Here is a 26,374-nt window from a genome sequence, read left to right as displayed (position 1 = left end):
GCACTACTTCGGCTTCCGTAGCTGAAATGGTCCTTACTACACTTTCTTCCAGGAATTTATCGTTCAATTAATTTCCTTTTCACAACAAGCGCACATTTTAACGCGAGTCAGGCATAACTACACCCGAAAGGAAGGTGCAATGGACTTAAATACGTTTGTTCAGCTTTAGTCAATCCGCTGTTAAGGACATTTTTAACGTGATCTGTCATCGTTGATAGTTAGCACGTACGCTACCAGAGTATAACTCGTTAGCGGAGCAAATATCGTTTTGTTTTATTGGGTTTAAGCTAAAACAGCGATAACGAGATCAGCTGAAACGTAAACACTCGCACAGCGATCTTCACTGCGGTTGCAGACGACCTCACGTCAGTTGTGTCGAAGTTGGAAATACGGAAATAACAGCCATTTATGGCCCACATAATAATCAATTAACTGCATTTCAAGTGTTGAATATACCGTGTGTCGTCGCCTTGTTTTAAAAGATATTAAACTATATCGCTGTGCCCGCGCGCCTAACAAAAGTGGAGATTAATATTTAGGTCGTGCATGAAGATTAGTGTTCACAGCAGGATGTCAAAGGGATTTGTGAGCTGAGATAATAACAAAAACAAAAACATGTCATTCACCCTGTCATAAATTGCAAAGTTTCGCTTTATAACAGAAACCCGTCGACTTTTGCTGTACATAATATAGATGTTTGTGCATTGGAAGAGCGGGCTGTCAAAATCACTTTACTGATCAAATACTGTAGAAGTCAGAGCCATCATGTCAGGAGACAGTAGTGGCAGTGGCGAGGACTCCGACCGAGAAACCAGCCGTAAAGTTTGCACTGTTAAACTCGAGATCACTAATGGTAGGTGACTGCATTCATTTACCCTGATGTGTTTTGATTTCCTTACAAAAAGTGGTGGTAGTGTGCTGATGTTAATACCACTTGACCATTGTATTTAAAGGGAAAGTTCACCCATAATTGAAAATTCTGTCATTAATTATTCACCCTCATTTCGTTCCAAACCTTTAAGACTTTCGTTCATCTTCGGAACAAAATATAAAGATCTTTTTGATGAAATCTGAGAGCTTTCTGTTCCTCCGTTGACAGCTACGCAACTACCACTTTGATGCTTCAAAAAGTTCATGAAGAGATCGTAAAACTAATCCATAGGCTATGTATTGAGCGGTTTAGTCCACATTTTCTTAAGAGACTTGCTTTATATGACAAACGTATTGAATTTAGGCTTTTTTCCCCCCACAATTAAACATTTATCAAGGCACACATCAGTGGTAAATTTAAGCTCAAGCATGTTCAGTTGACGTGCAAGAACCAATGAGTTTCATTCTCGTGTTACGCTTCTGTTTATGTTTGCTAATCGATATTTAAATGTGAATAAAATGTTCAATAATTCAATCTGTTCATCATATAAAGCGGTTGTGTCTCTTCAGTAAATTTGTACCAAACCGCTCTATTCATATGGATTAGTTTTACTTTTTGAAGGGTCAAAGTGGTAATTGCGTCGCTGTCAATTGAGGGACAGAAACTCAGATTTCAGAAGATCTTCAGATTAAAAAAGATCTTCATTTGTGTTCCGAAGAGGAACAAAAGTCTTACAGGTTGAGTTAGTGAGTAATTAATGACAGAACGTTAAAGAGTTGTCCATCTTATGTTTTCAGTCATTTAGGTTATCAGCCAGATGTCTACATGCACTGTATATCATATTTATTTAAATATGTATGTGGGGGGATTTAAAGGGTCGAGAGCAAGATTTGTTGTGTAAATACACACTGTTTGTCCCTTCCCAGCAAACCTCACAGGATACACTGAGAAAGTTGGCATGGAGAACTTTGAACTCCTCAAAGTGCTTGGCACCGGAGGTGAGAGCGCTGCACTGTCCTGTCCCATCCCGTAACTGGTTTGTCCATCCCGTAAAGATCATTGGGAATGTTTATACTCAGACAAAGTGATTATGAAAGAAGGTGATCACATGAATGATGGCCATGAGGTTGTAATTATGGAGTATATCTAACACATTTTATACATAAATTAGCAGCAAAGTATATGTTAATATTCTCTTTTATATCTCCAACATTTCTTTTTCACTGCAAATGAGCCAAACACTTTTTTTTCTTCAGTCATTCAGTGAAATAATCAACTAGAGACTCCAGACATGTAATCAGACCTAGCATACGCCCGAACACTGTGCATCTTTAATGCTGCCTTATAAACAACAAATTAATTACAGGAAGCATTTGATTATTTTATGTATAATTCATAATATATTTTTCTATCACAGTCTACTTGGCAGATGCAGTGACTCTTAGGGGCATTTGATTTCAAACGTTGTTCGTTTGAGTGCAGAAATTACCCAGAAGCCGAGGTTTTATTTAATACACAATGGGTGAACTATCCCTTTAAGTAGATGCATCTATTCTTTTCCTTCTCTTTATCAGCTTACGGGAAAGTATTCCTGGTCAGAAAAATCAGTGGCCATGATAAAGACAAACTCTACGCCATGAAGGTTTGTACTGTCTATTATCACACATGAATTTTTGCTTGTCCTTCAATTAGTAAAAACAAACAAAAATATGCTCTTAGAGTTATAATGTGCTTAAAAGGTTTCCGAATCATTATTTTTTCATTAAGGGGCATTCTTTTTAAAAATACAGGTATGTTTAAATAATTCAATCATATCATAGAAATAAATACTCTGCTGGAACATAACTGGCCATTATGTTAGTTTATACAGCTCTCACTTGTCTACTGTTACAGCAGATTTGAATGAAATCACCATTTTGGTAACACTTTACAATAAGGTTACTTTAGTTAACATGAACTAAGTATGAACAATACTTCTACAGCATCTTAGTTAATGTTAATTTCAACATTTACTAATACATTACTAATATCATAAATTGTATTTGTTAACATTAGTTAATGCACTGTGAACTAACATGAACAAACAATGAACAACTATTTTTATTAACAAAGATGAATAAATACTGTAACAGATGTATTGCTCATTGTTAGTTCATGTTAGTTAGTACATTAACTTATGTTAACAAATGAGACATTATTTAAAAAATAATGTTACCACCACTTTTTTGTTGTTGTTGTGTTCTTCACATGCTTATTATAATTAACTAAAACTATATATATAAAAAAACATTTTTATTACATGAAATAAAATAAAGTAAAAAAACGTATTTATTATTACTGTTGAGTGTCACATTCTTAATATGAAATGATTTTACGGTCTTTCCCCCTGTAGGTTCTGAAGAAAGCAGCCATTGTTCAGAAGGCAAAGACTGCTGAGCACACTAGAACAGAGCGACAGGTGCTGGAACACATTCGCCAGTCACCCTTCCTGGTCACCCTCCATTACGCCTTTCAGACGCAAACCAAACTGCATCTCATACTAGGTAAGCACCGGAGTGTGCTATCGAAATAACGCGTTACCCAGCATTAATATGCAATTTGACTGACTTTTTACATAGAAATTACTGGTATATTTCACAATTAATCACAAAGAAACAATGAATTTAACATAATGATTTTTTTTTTAAGTAGAAAGACTGAATTAGTATATTCTTGTAAAACGGACCTAAAAAAATATGCATGTTTTATTTACAACTTCGAATTTTTTTTTTTTACAGCGCACACACAGGTGTGTATTGAGTATTTTTTTACAGTGGCGTTAAATTTGAGCTCTCAAATTGATTAATTGTAAACTCGCGCTCGGTCCGCCCAAAGTCCGTCATCCAACCAGCACGGAAGGTCTTTTCTCGTGGCAAAGTATTTTTGATTAAATTCAATACATTTTCTCATATGTATTAACTCGTTATTTCATCCGACTCGATAAATGAAAAAGGTTTTAATGATATACGTGCATCAATTAAATGTGAGGGAATGTTTGACTATTCATTTTAACTCTAATGTAAATAATGTCAAAGTCAGTTAGAATAATCAAATGTAACAATTTATTATGTCAGGTAAATGTATCATAACAATTTCATAATCAGTTCAAAGATAATCAATACAAAATTTCAAATGCTCTTGAATAAAGAGGAGAAATGTTAACCCGAGATTTAAGAAATACATGAAGCTGAGAGTTTGGCATCTGAGATACAGAAAAGGCCCTGATTCTTTTGCTGCATTCACATTATATAGCCAGAACTCATTTCAAATGTAAACATGTGCTATCAATGGTAATTTGCATTCGCAGGTCACAACTTTTGTGAGTAGACGACCATTTGCCTGAAAGTCACACCCTTTTGTGTGCAAGATATTTCTAAACTTTATTACCTTTTGGTTTATTTCTTTGGGAATGAGACATTTGTACCAGCTGCACGGAGACATTTCAAATGATACCAAACATGTATAAAACTGTATGATAATAGTTCACATTAAAACCATTTGGATGAATTTCAGATGATTTCAGCATGAGGGAAAAGAAGTGGGGAGAGAATGGGGGGTCAAGGTAAAAGATGTAGATTAGAATGATTCTGGGGTGAGACTTGTTCAGATGGTAATTTTCAGCAGGGCCCTTTGTCCACTCGAGGAGTGATCGTTCCTTAACTAGTTATTTCAGTCTTACATTAATCACATCTAACATAAAAGTTTATAAATATAGTAATATAGTGTGTGTATATATATATACACACAAAAACTTTTTTTATGTTACATACGATTAATCGATTTGATAGCACAAATTACTATTAATCACATTCAAGTATAAATATATTAGTTTTAGGTTTATGTATATGTGTGTGTATATATGGTGTAGTCTTCAAGTTTTCAGCAATAACAACTGTTGTTATATATGCTGTTACTGTAATGTAAAATGACTCATCCCCAATGATTTAAGACATTGGTCATTCCACCCACCTCTGACTTCTAGCTATTCGTCCGTAAGTAAGTAAGTTGATGTTGTTTGGACAATTTTGTGAGTGTGTGTTTGTTTCGCAAGACTATGTGAGTGGAGGAGAGATGTTTACGCACCTGTATCAGAGAGATCATTTCTCCGAGGATGAGGTGAGGATCTACGTGGGGGAAATTATTCTGGCCCTGGAGCACCTACACAAGGTACTACTAGCTACTGTAGTGTCTCCTGTCCACTTTTTCATTTAATAAATATTAGATACACACTTACAGATATACAAGTTGGTGAAGTTAAAATCACTTAGGCAACTAATTAAATTTGATTAATACTGTTCACTTGTAATAATTGCTTGGGAGAAATATAATTAGCTATAATTATCAATAATATTTTATTATACATTTTTATCAAACTGAAATAAAAAATTTAGATCAAACTTTGAAATTGTGTTCGCTATAAAAAAGAGATTATGATGATATTTGTTATGGAGACTGTTAACAGATTATCAGGTTTTTCTAAGAACCTTATTTGGTTTTGTGTTTCCAGCTTGGCATTGTGTACCGGGACATTAAGCTGGAGAACATCTTGTTGGACAGTGATGGTCATGTGGTTCTGACAGACTTTGGGCTGAGTAAAGAGTTTCTGGAAGAGGAGGTGAGGAAATAAAAACGAATAAATAATAACTGTAGTTTATATTTCTCTCTCATTGTATCCATATTGTCTTGTAATCCAGTGTGCAGTTGTCATGCTGATATGCTTTGTTCATGTGTAGAAAGAGAGGACGTACTCATTCTGTGGCACTATAGAGTACATGGCACCAGAGATTATCAGAGGGAAAGCTGGTCATGGCAAGGTGAGAGAAAATTATCTGACTAATCTCACAAAAGCATGTAACATTTAGAATCGAAAGGAAAAAGAGAGATATAATTGCAGAAAGAATTTTTTTAAATTTTGTTATGTTATTTTACGCAACAAATGCGCCCCTACATGTACTTACAGTTTACTTACCAAGAAAGTAAAGGGTAATCTAAGGTTCAGGATTAGTACTTAGTTATTACAAAGTTATTGTAAATACTATAAGAAGTACATATGTGTACATGGGGATCATGACTGTAAAATAAAGTGCTACCAAAATATTAGAAATGTAACCAGTTTGTTTTTGGTTTTTTGAGTTGTATTTCTCATTCACTGGATTCATTGGATGTTACCATCGAAAGTTGTGAATTTAACTTATCTGTAAAATGGGAATATGGCTGACTGGACATCAACGCTATGGAATCCGTATTCCAAAACAGTGTTCTATCTTCTCTGCTGAAGCACGTGCTTTACTTTTAGCTTTGGGACATATTGAAAATACACAACAAAAGGATTCTATAATTTTACAGACTCTAAATCTTGCCTTCAAGCAATGGACACTTTAAAAATTGATCATCCTTTGGTGTAGATAGCCTTGGATGCTGACATGGCACTAAATAAAGCAATCTGAATTTGAATCTGGAATATGGTATAAAACATTTACGAATAAAGCACAGTTTCCATCCATCCATGTGTTCAAATTGTCACCTCCTGGGAAACTGGTACAAAATATCTGTTATTAAAATTAAAGTTGCTGCAATCTGGGAAGCCACTTTGGCACTATTTTCCTGCTTCGTAAATGACTGGCGTTTTTGCAAATGAAAACCTAGTGTTTGAAAATGCATTCATGAGAGGCACTTCTGGGAGGTCGTTATACCAAATCATTCTGATGACAGACTTTGAAACTGATCCGCTGGTTAGTCCAGTTATCCAATCACATCCTCTGTTAAGGCAAAGTCACGTGAGTTTTTTTGTTTTGCATTGAGGGATTTATTTGATAAATGTGTTTCCATTGTAGTTTATGTGCATGTTGTCATATCGGATAAAAATGTATCCACCACATTTGAGCGCAAAAGTTTTTTATGTGCATTTTTAGAATTTATGTGCATCTTGGCATTTCCATCAAACATTTTTTTAATGCGATATCCCATAATGCACATAAAAATAGGTGTATGGAAACATTGCTACTATTTACATAAATGATTCTCCTACTGTAATTTTCATCCTACAAATGTCTTAATTATATTTTGCCTCTGCACATTAAGGTGTGATGGAAGAATGTATTTGTAATGTTAGATTTGTTAAAGAATGTTACATAAAAATATACACATTAACTTTTAAATAATATATCTCTCTTTCCATATTATAGCCATAAAATCAAGTATTACAAATTTGGGTGAAGATTACTGTAATGAGAATTTGTGGTTAAAATTTGTTACTTTTTTTTTTACATAATGTCCGTCTTAATTTCTTGCAAAATATACATTTATACTCTTGATTTTGGTCAAGAATATACCAAAAATATGGCATGCTTTTATCCTTATTCGAACGGTAATTGTTTCTCGTGGGAATGTCTGTAAAAATAAATTTGCACGGATGGTGATTTAAGTCGTCACCTTTATTTATATAGCGCTTTATACAATATAGATTGCTTCAAAACAGCTTTACAGTGATAAACAGGAAAATGATGATTCAATGATGCAAAAAGAATTCAATTCTGCTGTTAAAGCAGCTCTAAAAAGACAATAGTAAACAGTCATTATTCAGTCCGTTCAGCGTTGATTCAGTTTGGTTCAATAACTTTATAAAGGTTGTCATTTGTAAACTCAGAGATGTGGATTCGCATGACAAAATTACCACACAACCTTTGTGTTGGGCAAAAACGTTGTAATTCAACCTGGGAATTTTTACTTGAATGGTGTGAGAAAAACACAGATAATCTGGATTCAGACCGCAATAAAATCACCTACTAGCCCCTGTAAATGTTGTATTGACCTGATGTGCCCATGAGAAACATTTACCATCTTAATAGGGCTATTGACAGGCTTTCGAGAGATTCTCCACATTTTGATTGATGACGTGTAAAATAGTGGTAATAATTCCTTCTTTCCCTTTCTGTAGTCAGTGGATTGGTGGAGTTTGGGGATTCTGATGTTTGAGCTGTTGACGGGAGCGTCTCCGTTTACTCTGGAAGGAGAGAGAAATTCCCAGAGTGAGGTGTCCAAGTGAGTCTCGCTCACACACAGGCAAACCTCCATTGATCCCAATATTTTTCTCCACACGTCCATATACACACAGTGTTTGAACTGCCAGTGATACTGTTATGATTGCATCTCGTAAGTTATTTCCCAGAATTAAAGTAGCTTTCTGTCTCTGGCAGACGCATCCTGCGCTGTGAGCCTCCATTCCCCTCGATCATTGGGCCCTTGGCTCAGGATCTCCTGCGAAAGTTACTTGTGAAAGACCCTCATAAGAGATTGGGCTCCGGTCCCCGAGGAGCCGAGGATATCAAATGTCATCCTTTCTTCAAGGTTCTTTTTTTTGCTTTTCAGCTGTTTTTATTCCACACATTTGATCTCTGTGTTTAATCTGGTTGTAATCTCCTAATTAGTGATGCACCAACAATGAGAAAATCAATGTTCAGTTTCGTCCGAAAGAGTTTTGGAGGGCTCAGATCATTGACCGAGACAGTGCCATTTATTTAGCGCTTATCTGATGGTGCAGTTTGACTGTTCATGTCTATTTAAAGGGTAAGTTCACCCAAAAATGGAAAATTCTGTCATTAATTTCTCACCCTCATGTCGTTCCAAAACTGTAAGACTTCTGTTTCTCTTGAGAGCACAAATGAAGATCTTTTTGATGAAATCTGAGAGTTTTCTGTCTCTCCATTGACAGCTACGCAACTACCACTTTGGCGCTTCAAAAAGTTTATAAAGGAATCGTGGAACTAATCCATATGAATTGAGCGGTTTAGTCCAAATTTCAATGTTAATATGTGAATAAAAGCCTAAATTCAATCTTTTTGTCAAATAAAGCAGTCTTCATGAACTTCAGTGGATTAAACCGCTCTATTCATATGGATTAGTTTTACGATCTATTTATGAACTTTTTGAAGCTTCAAAGCTCTCAGATTTCATCAAAAAGATTTTAAAAAGTCTTATGGGTTTGGAACGGAATGAGGGCGAGTAAATATCGACAGAATTTTATTTTTTGGGTGAAATATCCCTTTAATGATTTCTTAATCCTTGTCTCAGCTTTTCTCTATTTCTCTCTAGTAGTTGTGTTTGCAACCCATTTTACTTTGATTTGACCTTTTTTTGGTGGGAAAATGTAGGAGTGGCTTGATTTGTTTAAATTTTTTTCATCAGAAATGGATAAGATCGTGAATAGTAGTTGTTATAGGTGGTTGTTGGGAAGGGTTGAAAAACAACAGGGCTCGGTGATGGCACCAATCATTTTCATAATTTAGTTTTACATTGCTTTTTGTCCTTTATCTGATTCACAAATGACCTGTTAATGCCTACTCATATGATCGGCTAACCCTTTTACTAACAGTATGAAATTGTAATGCTTGTTTATTGGTTTTGAGTAGTTCAATAATATTGTTCAATATTGTTTGTTTCATTGCTTCCTCCTTTGAAAAAGTTTTTTTTTTTTTTTTTTGTAAAGCCCAACTGTTTCACAATCCACAATCTTTAATCAAATGTCATAACTTGCTCTTCCTGTGATATGACTTGTCTCTGCCTACGTATGCAAGTATGTACTGCAGTTAAGCTAACTGCATTCATATCTGCCTCTATTCTGGTATGCTTCTCTCACTTTTTTACAATCCAGTCACCAACCAATGGATAAAATGAAGTCCCCCCCCCCCTCATTAGCTGTAAAACAAACCTCGTTGTATACAAATGTTTATTCAGAAAATCTTTTTTTGAGAATCTTTTTTTTTTAACAAACAAACAACTGGTACTTGATACTTTGTTATCTAATACAGTGACCTTCATACATATTTAAGTGGCATAAGTGTCCAGATACTTTTTGGTGTCACTATAGATTGTCACAAACCTCAACTGGTTGGTCTCCCTAGGGGTTAAACTGGTCGGACTTGGCAGAGAAAAAGGTTCAGAGCCCATTCCGACCAGAACTACGTAATGAGTTGGATGTGGGCAACTTTGCCGAGGAGTTTACAGGAATGGATCCGGTCTATTCCCCTGCCAGCACACCACCTAGTACGGACCGACTGTTTCAGGTACTCGCGCGCACACAAACACCTGTCCCTGTGTCCCTTTCATGGAGATACATGCATGCATACAATACATTAAATCTTCTTTCCTGCCACAACCCTCCATTATTAGCAACAGATAGCGTAACTGTACTGTACACATACAGTTTCAGTTTGGTAACTTAATACCTAGTCTCCTAGATCAAGTCACAACACACTCTTTTCAACACCTTCTCTGCCATGTATACTCTGTTCCACGATGTTCTTTTATTCAGCTTTAACTGCTGAAACATACAGCTTGAACTAACCTCAGCTGGCCAAACCAGACCAGTCTAACCAGCCAAACACCAGCTTTACCAGGCTGGGAGACCAGCTAGACCAGTTTAAAGAAATAATTCACCCAAAAGTGAAAAATCTTTACTTGCTCAACTTGTCATTCCAAATCTTCTTATACAGAACTTTTTTTTTTTAAAGAATACAATATTCTGCCAGAATATCTAAAACCAACAAGCCACTTCGGCTGGTTCAGCCTGTTTTTTTTTTTTTCTCAGCAGGGATTTTACTGTTACCAAATCAATCTTTGTAGTGATCCAGTCTCTTCTTTCTCTCAGGGCTACTCCTTTGTGGCTCCTTCTATCTTGTTCAATAAGAATGTGGTTATGGCGGATGTTCTGGACGCTCATGTGAATGTTGACCGGCCTGGTTCTGCTATAGTCCAGCGCAGTTCTATGCTAAAGGTACACAGCTGCCTGTTTAAAAAAAAAAAAATCTTTGAAAATAGTTTTTTTTTTTGGATGGGTAAAAAATTTAAAACATCATTGTTTCTTCTGTCTTTTTTCAGGACTCTCAGTTCTTTCAGCATTATGAGCTGTGCCTGCTGGGGTCGCCACTGGGCGAGGGCAGTTTTTCTGTCTGCAGGAAGTGCAGACACAGGCAGAGTGGCCAGGAATACGCTGTGAAAATCATCAGCCGAAGGTAGAGACATTAAACCAGATTTGTTCATAGCCAATCCACATTAAAAATCACATACTTTATATCATCACTTGAGGTTTTAAAGTAATTACTTGAGGTTTCCTATGAATGAATTAACAAAGGTAAGCATCAGGAGAAAACAAACACAATGTTCTAAAAATATATTTTTGTTTAGTAGAAAAGTCATTCAAAACTACTGAAAAAAATAAGCCCCCTTTAATGTAAAACAATATCTACAAGGTTTTAGCACTAGGGGTGTTTGATATTGAGAAAATGTGTGTATCTATATTTTCTGGGATTTTGTAGATAACGATAATATTTAGCTAAGTGTGTTTTTGTGCTTGTACCTTGGCTGATTTAGGCCTTTCAATAATTGTTTCTAAACTTTATGATGTATCAATCATCTTTTGTCAAATTCTTACATTTAATCAATAAACTAAATTAGAATAATACAACATTATAGGGCTGCTACCAATCCAATAATATCATCATCAACAAAAGGCATTTTTGCACTGCACAGGTGGCACAGAAGCTGCATCTGAAGTGGCATTTAGTACATGTTTGCTTATCTATGCATTTAATATGGCTCAGAGGTGGCATATGCACATTTGCACCTCATTTACAATTGCGTAAATAATACTATGAGTTTTAAATAGTAAAAAAAAAAGTGAATATTGAAACAAAATGAAAAATTTTAAATATGAAATCATAAATATGAACTTATTTCATGATATTATTTTGTGTCGTTTTATCTAATTTCTCTAAGAAAAAAGCCAATTACAAACAATAGGACAAATATAATATAACAAAAATATGAATTGAATAAATGAAGTTTTTCAGGTATAGTAGGTTTATTTATCGTATTTAGAATTAGTACAGAACTTTAATAATTAAATGGAAAAATAATATTGCATAGTTTTCTAACGGTCTTAATGAGTGAGCCATTGAATCATTCATTCAAATGATTCGTTCAGAACGTCTTATTCATTCAGAAACTAAAGTAAAGTGTCTTTGTTAATGGATTAATTAATCATTCACTCAAATAATGCAGGGCTCTCAAGTGTCACGCATTGAGCGTGACAGTCACTCATTTCGGTCTTTTGTCACGCTCTCCCGCCACACATTGTATTTCTCACGCTGAAAAACTATTTGTAATATATTTAATATGCCGCAGCGCCCAAAACTCTGGCCGCGCGGAATCAAGCGCGTCGCCTCTGGTGTTGTTCGTCGAACTACACAATAGCCAATCAGAAAATAGCACTATTGTATCTGGGTAAGATTTAAAGCAAAAACCAATGAAAAAAATGTATCCTCCCTCGGCTGGGTGTCACTCTTGCCTCTTTTCAAAACTTGAGAGCCCTGTAATGCATTAAAAAAGCTGATTAATTCAGTAATGAAACATTGGTGTTTGTTGCTCTAAGATGCGCAAAAGAATTTCTGTTGGCATTTTAACTGCATTATAATAGGATACATCATGCAGTGAAAGGCGTGTTTTCGTAAAATGAGTGACATAACTTGATAATGTCAGTTCGCACATCGTTAAATCAACAATTACAATGTTATTGTTGACGATTTCCTACTCTGAGTCTTTCTGTCATTGTAGGATGGAGGCCATGACTCAGAGAGAGGTCGCAGCACTACGCCAGTGTGAATCTCACCCGAACATCGTCACACTCCACGAGGTCTATACCGATCAGGTATGTTTTTCCACTGCAGCATGTACCTAGCTCTCACAATTCTTCTGTTTTTAAGCGAATTATAATGTTTTAGACTAGTCATAACCATATCCTTAAAAAACATTTGAGTTTTTTGATTAAAATTAGTACTTTGACTCTTTTTTTGCCTTTGCATACATACCTGGTCATGTATATAATACATTTTAGGTCTCTTGTATTGCTTTTTTTTTTTTTTTTAAACCTTATCCTTTTATGTTACTACTTTTATTTTTCGCTCCCATTTTCTACATTCCATCTCTCCCAGTACCATACGTATCTGGTCATGGAGCTGTTGCGTGGTGGCGAGCTGTTGGAGCGAATAAGGAAAAAGAAGATGTTTGCAGAATGGGAGGCCAGTCAGCTGATGAAGAGCCTGGTGTCAGCGGTCAGCTACATGCATGAGGCTGGAGTCGTACATCGAGACCTCAAACCAGAGGTACAGAGATACAGAGAGAAAGAATTACAGATGTTACCGATTTCTATTAGGGCAAAAGGAATTAGCCCCTAACTAGCAACACCCTTGTAACCAGGGTTTGAAATTAACTTTTTCACTCACCGGCCAATTTGGCTACTAATTATTTAAGTTACTGGCCATTCAGAACTTGTACTAGCCCAAAAAAAAAAAAGAACCAGAATAACTACGTCACAGCTTTTATATATATATATATATATTAGGCTTGCTATGATAGTTGGTGTTACCGGTGTTACAAGGTGTTCAGTAGCAACACCGGTTTCATCACTTGCCCACCGCGGCACCGCAAAAAAAAAAGAATTTATGGGTTTAAAATATTTAACGCAATTACGCAGTATCCGTTAAGTCCTGCCTCCTATACACACACACACACACGACCCACAAAAACAAAAAAATGCGCGTCTGTATAGAGTTCTCTTTCGGGCTTGAACGAGTTTTGTCGAGTTTCCTCATAAGAGTACTCTTAAATTATTTAAATAAAGTCTTAAATGAATGCGTGACAGACAGGACTGAGCAGGTAATATTATGGAACAAAGTCTGAACTTTCAAATTTGGTCAGTCAAAGAAAATTAAACAATAAATATGCCTACCGTTTTGTCTCTCTTTAATGTGTCGTGACAGATTGCCTCAGTTAAAGCCAAGTTCAAATCCACCAAAGTTAATCTACTAACCCTCCTGACTGCTTTGTCGGACAAAAATGGTGGATTTTTGATTGGTCAGATCGAATGTCAATCAAACTCCCTGCGAATGATGAATTGACACTAATTTAAAAGTGAAAGTGAAGTGCACATTGCCACACCAGCTTTTTATAAGCGATGTAAAAAAAAAAAAAGGTTTCGTTTTCAAATTAGCGCCAATTCAGGGCACAATAACAAAACAATTCTCTTCCGCACGACCGCACCATTATGCATGCCCGTGCATGCAAACGCGCACATTTTACGTTTGCCTTTAATTTAAAAGCCCCCGTCGGTGATACCGGTATTATTGGTGTTGTCACACGTCGATTAACGTGTGGGAAAATATCCTCACCGTCACATCCCTAATATATATATAGTGCTTAGTATAAGTGAATACACCCATGCTAAAGTTGACTAAAAAGAGGAATTAAAAACCATCTTTTGGAAATTTATATTAATGCCTTAATTAAAAAAATGAAGAAAAATCCAACCTTTAAGGACACCAATTTTCTTTGTGAATGAATAATGTATCGTAAATAAATCAATGTTCTTTCTTAAAATACAGGGGGCATAAGTCAGCACACCCCTATGTTATATTCCCATAGAGACAGGCAGATTTTAATTTTTAAAGGCCAGTTATTTCATGGATCCAGGATAATATGCATCCTGATAAAGTTCCCTTGGCCTTTGGATTTAAAATAGCCCCAAATCATCACATACCCTTCACCATGGGGCATGGGGTACTTTCCATAAGATCATCTCTCAATGCAAATCAAACCAGCTGTTAGGCTAACTGAAATAACCCCATGCCAAACTCTAGGTAATTTCCAAAAGATGATATTTTTTTTATTCCTCTTTTTAGTCAACTTTAGCATGGGTGTATTCACTTATGCTAAGCACTGTATATATATAATATATATATATATATATATATATATATATATATATATAATATATATATATATATACACACACACACACAGTTGGGGTCAGAATTAATGTCACCCCTGATAAATATGATCAAAAATGGTTGTAAATCTGCATTGTTTATCCTTTTGATCTTTCATTAAAAAATAAATAAAAAATCTATCCTTTCATTGAAGTAAAATAATTGAAAGTGGGGGTGGGGATCATATTATGAAATAAATGTTTTTCTCCAAAACACGTTGGCCACAATTATTGGCACCCCTAGAATTTTTTACGAGTAAAATATATCTGAAGTATATTCCCATTAATATTTACCTCTTTTTTTTTTAACACACCAGGGTGACTAGGAACATGAAATTGTCTAGCTATGACTTCTTGTTTCACAGGAGTATAAATATGAGGAAACACAAAGGCCATCCATCACAATGAGTAAAACCAAAGAATATAGTTCTGATGTGCAGCAAAAGATTATTGGCCATCACAAAATATAAAGTGACTGTAAAAAAATAGCTGAAGAATTGAAAATCCCCGTTTTGACCATCAGGGCAATGTTACGAATCTGCCAGGAAGAGGATGTGTGTCTGTATTGTCTTAATGCACGGTGAGGTGGAGAGATTGAGTGGCCAAAGACTCTCCAAGGATCACAGATGGAGAATTGCAGAGATTACTTGAGTCTTGGGGTCAGAAGCCCACCAAAAAAAAAATCAAACAACCCCTACATCCCCACTCATGTATTGGGAGGGTTTCAAGAAAAATCCTCCTCGCTCATCCAAAAACAAACTCTCAAAAGCATATTCAGTTGTCAGAATGACTGGAACTTCAAACGGGACTAGGTTCTGTGGTCAGATGAAACTAAAAAAAGAGCTTTTTAGCAGCAAACATGCTAGATGGGTTTGGTGCAAACAAGGGTAAAAAGTACACCATGTGTTCAATTTAATATACCGTTGGATCTTTAATGTTGTGGGCATATTTTTTAGATGGAGGTCCTGGACATCTTGTTCAGATATATGGCCTCTGTTAGAAATCTTATAATGGGCCGTGGTCGGATCTTCCATCAGGACAACAATCCAAAACAAACATCATAATCAACACAAAAATGTGTTACGGAGCACAAAATGAAGCATCTGCCATGACCGTCCCAGTCCCTCACCTGAACACTATAGAAGATGAGTGGGCTGAACTGAAGAGAAGAAGCACCAACATGGATCTGGGAATCTGAAGGATCTGGAGAGATTCTGTATGGAGGAATGGTCTCTGATCTCTTGTCAGGTGTTCTCCAAACTCCTCAGGCATTATAGGAGAAAACTCAGAGCTGTTATCTTGGCAAAAGGAGATTGCAAAAAGTATTTAATAAAAGGGGGCATATAATTGTGGCCAACGTGTTTTGGAGAAAAAAATTTATTTCATAATGTGATTTCCCCCCACTTTCAATTATTTTACTTAAATGAAATGGTTAGATTTTTGCAAACTTTTTGAATGAAACATTAAAAGGATTAAACAATGCAGATTTATTTTTTACAGCCAATTTTGATCATATATTTACTAGGGGTGCCATTAAGTCTGACCACAACTGTGTGTGTATATATATATATATATATATATATATATATATATATATATATATATATATATATATATATATATAGTTGTGGTCAGAATTAATGGCACCCCTAGTAAATATGATCAAAAATGGCTGTAAAAAATAAATCTGCATATATAAAATTTGGATTGGATCACCATGTCAGTCAATGATTTTGGCTCTCCAAAAATATTTTGGTCAAAACTGAAATAATTTCTACTTGCTAAAATGTCAGTGCATCACAAATACTAATGTTGTCACGATACTCCAATGTATAACTTCAATACAATACCTTCCCATTACAAATCTAGCGAAATGCTGTAATCATCTGTCCACAAAAATGTTGGCGAATGTGGGAAAAAATAAAGCAAGCACAACTGGTGCATGTGTCCCAAATGCACATTAAACTCACAGCATATGCAGAAAATGGGCTGAGCTGCATTTACTGTGAACCGAGCTGCACACACTTATTTAATTAAAACACACACGGTGTGTTTCAACTCGCTGTGAGAGAGAAGAGAGTGAAAAAGCTAAGCTGGTATCAGTTTATCAATAAATGAGTAAAAAATGAATAGTGAAACGTTTTCGATTGTTGAGAATTGATATGCATCAACAAATGTGTAGATTTGTTGAGGTTTGAACAATAGAACCGCAAACCGATAAATGAACGCAAGGATGGACTAACATAGAATGAATAAATGAGCAGCCTTAGTGCCTATTTAATCAATTCTTTCTCTAAACGTATAAAAGGATGCTGTCATGCGTTGAGGAAAGCAATATGCTGGCATCTGTCGCAGTACTAACTGGCCTTGCTTTAGTCAGTTTCTCATTCTCTCAATCAGATCTCCCGTCAGCTGTGTGATCATCACTCATAGTTTGCTTGATTTGACTTCTGTGATGTTTTGTTTTCAGCGTTCACTCTGTGCTCAGCTATCCATGTGCTGATTTCGTCTTTGCGCTGTGGAATTTTAATGGGCCGTCAACATCTGACGACTGTCGACATTAATCTTCATCAGTGGGATTTTTTCCTAAATTAGATCTTTCAACCTTCACTTAGATCAACTGCCTCACAATATGATGCGCATTGCACGTTTCAATACATTGCGATGCATCATAATTGGATCAACAGTGCCACAACATGCACATGAAGTCAAATGACTGTAACATAGAAGCTCTTGTGGTTTGTTGTGTTAATGCATAGCAGTTTGTCACGTATTGTCTCTCTTTTTTTTCACCTCCACTGGCAGAACGTGCTGTTTGCTGATGAGACGGATGACTCCGTGTTGAAGTTGATTGATTTTGGTTTTGCGCGGTTGTTTCCAGCCGGGAGCGGGAGTGCCCCCCTGCAGACCCCCTGCTTCACCCTGCAGTATGCCGCACCTGAGCTCTTCCACAGCTCAGGATATGACCAGGCGTGCGACCTCTGGAGCCTTGGGGTGATTTTGGTAGGTGTGAGTGTTTATATGTATTGCCTGGGCTGCCATATTGTTTTAGTCAGGGGAGAGGTCAGTGTCGGTGAATGTTACGTTTAATTGATTAAATAGAGAAAATTAACACATTATTTATTTGAAAATGTTACTCTGGTATTTTGATAAATTCCAAAAGTAAACTTTACTAATACTTCTCAAAAAAAAATCAGACTTTCAGAAAAACAGTTTGTTAAAAAAATGTAAGAACAAAAATTTAATGTAACATGCTGATATTATAAATGTTTTTTTGTTTTTTTGTCAGTACACCATGCTCTCTGGTCAAGTTCCATTCCAGAGTGAGAAAAAAGGCATGACATCGTCGCATGCAGCTGACATCATGCATAAGATTAAAGAGGGAGATTTCTCATTGGATGGAGAAGCCTGGAAGGGTGTGTCCGAAGAGGCCAAAGATCTAGTGAGAGGTAAACTTGGGCAGTAAAAAAAAAATGTAGTTAAATGATGAATTTATTATTATTAATATTGAACACCTGGATTCATTTCAGTTTGGTTTACCTCAGTCTACATAAAAAGGTGGACTGGGGTTCCTGTGATCTCTGTTATGGTTCGCTGCTGATATGAATGCAATCGAAAATGAACCGCTATGGATGACGTATGATTTAGTCAAACTGTGTGTGTGGTCCTGCTAAAGCATATGTTGTGGGAGCAAAATTTCCCCACAATATCCCCATGAGGAAAACATCTAATAAATCTTACAAAATGTTTTATGTAAAAATTCAGAAATATTTTCGTTACTAATAGGTTTAAGGTTAGAGGATACAATACAGAGTTTGTATATTATTAGTGATAGAATAAAAATAAAATAAGTAGTGTCATCAGCATACAAATGATAGGACAAACCATGTGCCTGTGTCCCTGTGATATACTGTATAATGGGGAAGAGGAGAGGTCCAATAACTGATCCCTGAGGAACTCCTGTAACAATTGATGTGCTTTGGATAACTCCCGAATGTATCCATAAAACATGGATACCCAACGTGTGTTTGTGTGTGCCCACTCACTTTCCTTACAAGCTGGACTGACACTGCAAGCGGAGTGGAGGGATAAACCGTAGTGCATTTGCAGTAGATGAGCTGATGCGCAACAGTGACGCACACAACATTATCCATTTTGCCGCCTTCTCCTGCATTGTTGTTACCTAGCAACAGAAGTAAACGTACTCCATTTTGATGACACAAATGTGGTGCAATACGCTTATTTCACACAGCCGTTATTTTGAAATCCAAAGCGAGGCTCCATTGGGAAGAACCCCGGAAGTAAAGATAAACAACAATGCCTTGGACTACCAACCTGAAGCTGCTGCCGCGATTTACACTATTGGATGTTAATTTCCAATATAGGATATGCATATAGTTCGTTCCTGCTTCTTTTTTTACTTTCTGAAAAAAAAAATTTATAAATGATTTTCACTGTTTATAGTCTAAAGTATGAAAGAAATGTATGTACATTTTTAGAATAACTAATTTCTACATTAAACACAACAATAAGCCATCGCATTCGCGACTCTCCTATTATTAAAGGCGACACTTCCGGTTTTCTTCCCACCGGAGCCTCGTTATCGATTTCACAATAACGGCTGCGTGAAATAAGCGTATTCTGGCCCCAAAAGTACAGGTGCACTTATTTAAATAATATGAATAAATTCATATTTAATTTTACTATAGGAAAATAATAATCTTATTTATCATTTGAATAAATGTATATATCCTACCTAAAAATAGGAAAATTGACAAGCCGTAAATGAGCTGAAACATGTCAACACAACCTCTTCACATAAGGTAAACATTGGAACCAACTGCTTGTTCAACTAGTAAAATAAGTAGTTGCATAATAATAATAATAATTACCCATTTTAAAAGTTTTTTTTATTATTATTCCTCTAAACAGTTTCCAGCATTTCAGTAGTAAAAGTGTACAAAATAACTTTTGCGCAGGTGGTGGGAGAAAAACACTGACATTCTGGATTCAGATGGCAATAAAATCACAGACTAGCCCCAGTAAATTTGGAAATTACCTTATGTCCCCGTGTAAAACGATAACTGTCTGAATATAGCTATAGATTCCCTTTCACTTATTTCAGTTCTGTAGCCTGTTTTGTCCCAAAATCAGTAGGCAGTTTCTGAGATTGTATATTATCCTTCCCTACACAGAAAATTCATTTGAATAACCTGAATGTGTGTCATTTAAATCAGGTTTCTGATTAGGCTTCAATTGAGGTTTCACTCAGAAAAGCCCTTACTACAGGATCTTCTAGTTTATTAAGTCTTCTGTAAAATAGGTTGTGATCATCCATAGTTACTGAACTGGAATCTTTATGGGTTTAGAGCACTGAGACATTTGAAATTTACTTGCATTCATCCAATACTTGGAGCCTCTATTGATTACAGCCTGAAATAGCTGTGAAATACGTTTTAATACCTTTATACCACTCCAAAGCTTTCGATGAGTGATTCCTTACCCAGCCATCAGGGACCCGCAGGCACTCAAACGCATTTCAGTCCAATTTCAGCACAAGTGCTTGTTATTATAGCTGTCATTTGATCATTTAGATTGAGATGGATGAGGTTCAGTGCCCTGATGGAAGGTAAGAGTGTGATGGTCCCTGAAGATGGTGGTTTAGTGGCTGAAGGATCCTTATATTGGCAGCCCCAAAATTAGCTTCCATCTCAAGTTTTATGTCCCTCTTCATCTTCACAGGTTTGTTAACCGTAGATCCTGAGCGACGGCTGAAGCTCTCGGCTCTGAAAGAGAACGCCTGGCTTCAGGGAGGTGGCGTCATGTCCTCCACCCCTCTCTGCACCCCTGATGTTCTGGAGTCCACCGGCCCGACTGTCCGTACCTACGTCAATGCCACCTATAAGGTCAAGTTTTTGCGTTTTTGTCTGCTGTATTGAGTAGTGATGCACCAGAGTAAAATTCTTGTCATGAGGAATGTTATTTGTTATGTACAGTTAATAGCCATACCAAATGGAATAACAAAAAATAATGTTTGCTTTTATTATTTTTGATGTTGGTACATCCTTTCCTTCCTCAGCATAAGGGAGATTAACAAGTTCATACAGTACAAAATACATTGATAATAAGACTTTTGTTTATCTTCGAAACACAAATTATATTTTTAAAGTGCATCTATTATGCTTCTATTCTATATTAAAGGTTTCTCCTACAATAGGTTTACATACATCCAAGGTAAAAAAACAAACAAACACTTAAAGTCATCCTGTGGTGAAAATCAAGCTTTTAATGTTGTTTATATATCTATGTGGTGTTTTAAATATGCTTTAAGACAAACCATGTGCAAATTCAGTCAACACCATTGCTGAGTATTTTCTCCTTAAAACTGCAGAGAACCAAAGACAGCCTCAAAGTAGACGTTGGCGGGCAGCCAATGAAGACCGTAGGCTATTGCGATTAAACTGTACCTCATGTAAACACAATTCTCCAATCAAAGTAATGCGATTAAGCTCATAAGCGTAGTAACCACACTCACATTAAACCATATGCCGTATGCTGATTTTATTTGCAATTAACAGGCATGTAAACACCTTAATCGCTGAATAATATCAATACGTCCTTAGAAATTTGTTTTGCATTTGATCAAAGTATGTTAAAACAGTGTCCAGTAACATGCCTACTGCATGTGTTCATCATTTGTGCTGAGGGGTATGCGAATAATGGCGGTAAAAATAACCACAATACTTAACATAATCAGAGTTGTGAAAACTACATGTAAACAGGAGTGAAAAGTTCTGCTTGTGTCATGTAAAACAATTACATCTTATTGGAAATAATCACATTATTGGTGCGTGTGCACTTTGATCCTTAAATCTTTGCAGAACTTTTACATTCACAAACAGCTATATTACACAGGTAAAATGTAATAGTCGAAAATGCATAATAGAGGCACTTTAATGACACCTGAGAGATTTGTGTCCCTCCATTGAAAGATCACTCACCTGGAATTTTCTTGACTCTTCTGTTTAGCCACTCACTAAAAAAACTTTGCATCATCATATCTCTTTGTTCCCACAGGCATTTAACCGGGGGAAGCGTGAGGGTTTTTTCCTTAAGAGCGTCGACAATGCGCCGCTAGCTAAACGTCGGAAGATGAAAATGACCAGTACCGGTGTGGAGACGAGGCGCAGCTCATCCTCTTCCTCAACTTCCTCCTCTTCCTCATCCGCTTCCCATTCCAAGACGCAGAATAGCCAATCTCTGAATCCCCACGAGGGTCCTAAACTGTGACAGCTCCCGTTGCTCTGATGTGGTGAGAGAATGTGTTGCAAAGGCTTTGCAGGATGAAAAAGACTAAGTGAAATAATATAACCTTGATATGCCAACAAATTCAACTCTTCAGGAGTAAAACCCTGTGCTGGCAAGTTCAATATTTTCAAGTCATTTGGAGGAAAAGTGGATTTTTAATCGCAGTGACTCTGTGAACACGATGCCAAGGAAATGATCTACATTATAAAGGAAACTCAGATGGCGTTTCCATCGCTATTTTTATTTTTTTTCATCATTTGAGGAGACTATAGACATGTAAAAAATGAATGTAAAAATGCTATGTCATGTGGTGGGCATCCACTTCCATTTAGAGAGTTCTTTAACCGCAAAGACGACTGAAACGCGTAAAACTGAGATCAGGGAAAGATGAGATGTTAGGGAATAGTGGTCAAGAAAGCCACAAGAGAGCAAAGCCATATGTGAGAATTAGAGTGGACTTGCATTTTAATGTATTTTAATGATCCACGAGCAAAGCTTTATGTGAATCATGTACAGGCCATTTACATATCACTACTTTCAGAAGTTTTCTCGATGTTTGCATGGTATAGTATTTTAAACGTTTTACATTTTTAGAAACCTATGAAGTCCGACCTTACAAAGTCACTGAATCACCAGTTACAATACAGGACTTGTCAAGGAAATTGACAAATAAGTGTCAATTGACATATTTCCTCTTACCCACACTTTTGGGTGAATCTCAAAGAAATTTCAGTTGTATTTCTACTCAAAATCACAAGAAAAAATGATATAGAAAGAAAATATATTATATTATATTTATTATATGGACTATTAAATACCATTAAATGATGGTTAACCACAATTCCCTTTCCCAAATTGTAAAAAAAATCTTTCTCATTCTCTTTACTTGTAAAATTATAATCAATTAAATTGTGTACAAATGCGACTAAAATTTTACTAATGTGAAAACATTATTAAACTTACATTTTATCATATATTAATTTTGCTATTATGGTAATAAAAGGAGTACTATAATTTGTTTAAAAAATTTTAATGCAAAATAATTTCTCTTTTGGTGCTTTTGATGTGAAATATACTTGGACGTTTCTTGACAGTTTCTGTGAGATTCACCTTTTTCTGCCTTGTGTGTTTTTATTGCTAGTTATCATGTGAAGTGTGTAGAGATCATTTTATATACCATCACTAACTTATGCCGGGTTTAGAAGAATACAAAATATTTTGTCCGTTACGATAGTCACTGTGTCAGATTTTAATTCTTGTGTCGTGGAAAAGAAACATGTCAGACTACACATTGCTTCTCGACCAATCATTGCATGCCGTCTTTAACGAAGTTTGATGTCATAGGGAAGGCGAAGTTTGATGTCATAGGGAAGGCGAAGTTTGATGTCATAGGGAAGGCGAAGTTTGATGTCATAGGGAAGGCGGAACTAGTGACTGACTTCAGGAACGAGTGTAAACAAATACTCTTATCTATCGAAATAAATGCTGTCAGCGTCTGAAATCGCGTACTGTCTTGAGTAGGTACTTATTTTGAATAAGTAATTACTTCACGACTGCTAAAAAAGTATGTTCTATAAAGTATGAATGTGTGTATTAATGTAATCTGGATGTACTACATTTGCTATGTTGTCATTATCATGTGACCTACCAGCATCTGGCCTACCAGGCCTCATGGGATAGTAAAGTGTTCATCATATGCACACTTCAGAATCTCACCGGAAGTAGTAGATCATCCGTGTACTTTTTGCCTACTCTTTCATGAATACTATGAATTCTGACTTCTATTGTCACATACTGTTTTTTGCCTACTATAGTAGGGAAGTATGCGATTTCAGATGCGAAGCAGTGTTTTAGCATTAAAGGGATAGTTCACCCAAAAATGAAAATTCTGTCAGTATTTACTCTCCCTCATGTTGTTCAACCCCGTATGACCTTCGTTCATCTTCGGAACACCAATTAAGATATTTTTGATGAAATCTGAGAGCTGGATCACTCCTCCATACTAGTCCATAGGCTTCTTCAGGGATTGACACTTGCCAGCCCCGAAAAGTCATTAAAGACATCGTTAAAATAGTCCAAGTATCTACAGTGGCTCAATCTTAAGTTTATCAAGCGACGAGAATACTTTTTGTGCGTAAAAAAACAACAGAAATAACAACTTTGTTTCAACTATTCATTTCCTTCTCTGTGGACCTCGAGGAAATTTTTGCGCACAAAAAGTATTCTCGTCGCTTGATAAACTTAAGATTGAGCCACTGTAGTCACTTGGACTATTTTAACGATGTCTTTAATGACTTTTCGGGGCTGGCAAGTTTCAATGAGTAAAAACGGACAGAATTGTCATTTTTGGGTGAACTATCCCTTTAATGCTAATTCCAGTACTCAGCGGGTTGCTGAAGCGCCTTCGCTATCGTTCGCCAGCAACGGCCACTGTCGTTTACGAATCACCACAACACCCTACGTCAAACGCCAAAATCAGGCTGATATCGTGTAGTCTGAACCCCGACTGATTTCAAAAAGTTTGTTTATGTGAATCGGTGGCTTTCAAAATCATATCGCCATCATCTTTATCAGTGTACTTGAAATGTTGTGCTTCTTTAATAGTGTGCACTCTTGTCTCTTCTACTGAGCTGAGGGATCTGAACATCCACTGCCTGTTCAACTCTTATATATCGACTGAAAGGGCTGAGGTTCACAGGACAGCAATCAATCCCTCACATTCTTAAGGGCTTTCACAGTCACATCCACGCTGGAAGATGGCGATAGCAATGGCATCCCTTCCTATTTCTCTTTTTTATTAACCATCTTCACAGCCGTTAGTCTTGCAATATTTTCAACTTGTAGTTTGATGTACAAGCATTCAGGCATTTTCGTGTAAGGTTAGAGTCTTTCTGCTGTGTGCGTTGTAGAAATCGACCAAACAACATTTAGGATTCCGACTGCGTGTTGAGCTGACGGTTTTATTAAGATGCAAACAGGCGTCGAGTCCCAGTAAAACACCTCCAACATTGTTTTATAAACTACGCTTTTCTTTTAAGAGGTGTGAAGCTGGGAGGTATGAACAATTTAACACTCAGATTGATTGTTGGCACTGTTTTTATTGAAATATCATATTCGTCTTTTGTTTCTGCCGAAATAATCATTGAATGGAGGATAATATTGGCTGTAATACTGTTTTGCACATGAGATGCATAAGTCGGGGGGTTTTATGCCTTTGTTTTTCACAAGCAATGCTTCTATCAGCTTTACATTGATGGAAAAAATGCAATTGTGCAATTGTTTGTGAAAAGAGTGGAACAATTTCAGCACATTCTGATCTGTATCTCCAAGGGGCTCAAATGCATGACTTTGCTCAGCAAAGTATCTTTCAGCAGAGTTACGTCACGTTGTATTATGAAAATGAGTTTGACTTTGTCTTTTAAGGGATGATGAACACACTGAATTTACACTATTGTTTTAGGTAACTTTGAATTTTGATTTCTTCTGTCGCACAAGTTTGTCATGTCAGTGTTTTGGGCTTTAAAACAGTAATTTTTTGTATTTATTTCTTTTTACTTGCTCTTTATATCTTTATGCACAGTGTTAATGGTTTTCTGCTTAATGTAGTTTAGATTATTGTTGTTTAATTTGTCAGTAAGAACAAGTCATCTGCTCTTATAAGATCACTTGCACTGTTAGTTATACAAATGTACATTTTTGATAGCAAAATTTAAATAGATATGATTTGATGTATAAAGGGTGAGCTTGCTGTGTCTGTCTTTTGGCTTGAGTTTGGTCTGCGTATGTTATGTTAAAGTTCTAATTAGCATGTTTTGATTTCTTTAAAAAAAAAATTCTTGATAACTTAAATGTTGTTTTTGTCTCTGCCAAAAAATGTTTTGTAATAAAATGAATTATAGAGCGGAAATGAAATGCACTGTTATAAGAATAAATGAGATGCATTGTTGTGCATTAAGAACAATCCAAAGCATAAATATAAAAATATCTTTCCTTCCAAAGCCATTTTTAGATATTTCTTTATTATGATGCCATTGTTGTTCATTTCATTGTTTAGATCCATTGCAATATCTTTTGAGTGTTGTCTCAAAAAAAGGTTAAAAAGTAATAAAAATTCTGTCATTAATTACTCATCTTCAGAACACGAATGAAGATCTTTTTGATGAAATCTGAGTTTTCTGTCCCTCCATTGACAGCTACGCAACTACCACTTTGACACTTCAAAATGTTCATTAAGAGATCGTAAAACTAATCCATATGAATTGAGCGGTTTATTCTACATTTTCTGAAGAGAAACGATTGCTTTATATCATGAACAGATTGAATTTAAGCTTTTATTC

General features: G+C 36.1%; 1 protein-coding gene across 2 annotated transcripts; it reads left to right on the top strand.

Annotated features, from left to right (window-relative positions):
* Nucleotides 1-26,035, top strand: rps6ka4 (ribosomal protein S6 kinase, polypeptide 4). Of its 2 annotated transcripts, XR_013195663.1 has the most exons (19): nucleotides 1-853; nucleotides 1,798-1,869; nucleotides 2,446-2,513; nucleotides 3,264-3,414; nucleotides 4,962-5,077; nucleotides 5,418-5,525; nucleotides 5,644-5,724; nucleotides 7,848-7,951; nucleotides 8,107-8,257; nucleotides 9,811-9,972; nucleotides 10,557-10,682; nucleotides 10,787-10,920; nucleotides 12,521-12,614; nucleotides 12,898-13,068; nucleotides 17,535-17,732; nucleotides 18,019-18,178; nucleotides 20,472-20,635; nucleotides 21,807-22,153; nucleotides 24,350-26,035. XR_013195663.1 is itself a non-coding variant. In XM_077206631.1 (18 exons), exons 1-18 carry the CDS (start codon nucleotides 766-768, stop codon nucleotides 22,017-22,019), a joined length of 2,361 nt encoding a protein of 786 aa, XP_077062746.1. In that variant the 5' UTR covers nucleotides 1-765; the 3' UTR covers nucleotides 22,020-22,266. The 2 variants fall into 2 exon arrangements, 1 of the variants encoding a protein (XP_077062746.1); XM_077206631.1 differs by lacking the exon at nucleotides 24,350-26,035 and having other exon boundaries at nucleotides 21,807-22,266.
* Nucleotides 26,036-26,374: the final 339 nt, after the last annotated feature.

Source organism: Siphateles boraxobius, unplaced genomic scaffold (genome assembly GCF_051911475.1).
Source record: "Siphateles boraxobius isolate OS27281-9 unplaced genomic scaffold, OSU_SipBor_1 56, whole genome shotgun sequence".
NCBI classification, from domain to species: Eukaryota; Metazoa; Chordata; class Actinopteri; order Cypriniformes; family Leuciscidae; genus Siphateles; species Siphateles boraxobius.
This window is presented reverse-complemented; position numbering and strand designations above follow the sequence as displayed.

Bases quoted from the DNA above. Each gene is read 5' to 3' on its own strand.
- rps6ka4 (XM_077206631.1), top strand. From the start codon at position 766: ATGTCAGGAGACAGTAGTGGCAGTGGCGAGGACTCCGACCGAGAAACC. The intron at 5,078-5,417 runs GTACTACTAGCT...TTGTGTTTCCAG, and splicing joins CCCTGGAGCACCTACACAAG to CTTGGCATTGTGTACCGGGA. The intron at 17,733-18,018 runs GTAGGTGTGAGT...TTTTTTTGTCAG, and splicing joins GGAGCCTTGGGGTGATTTTG to TACACCATGCTCTCTGGTCA.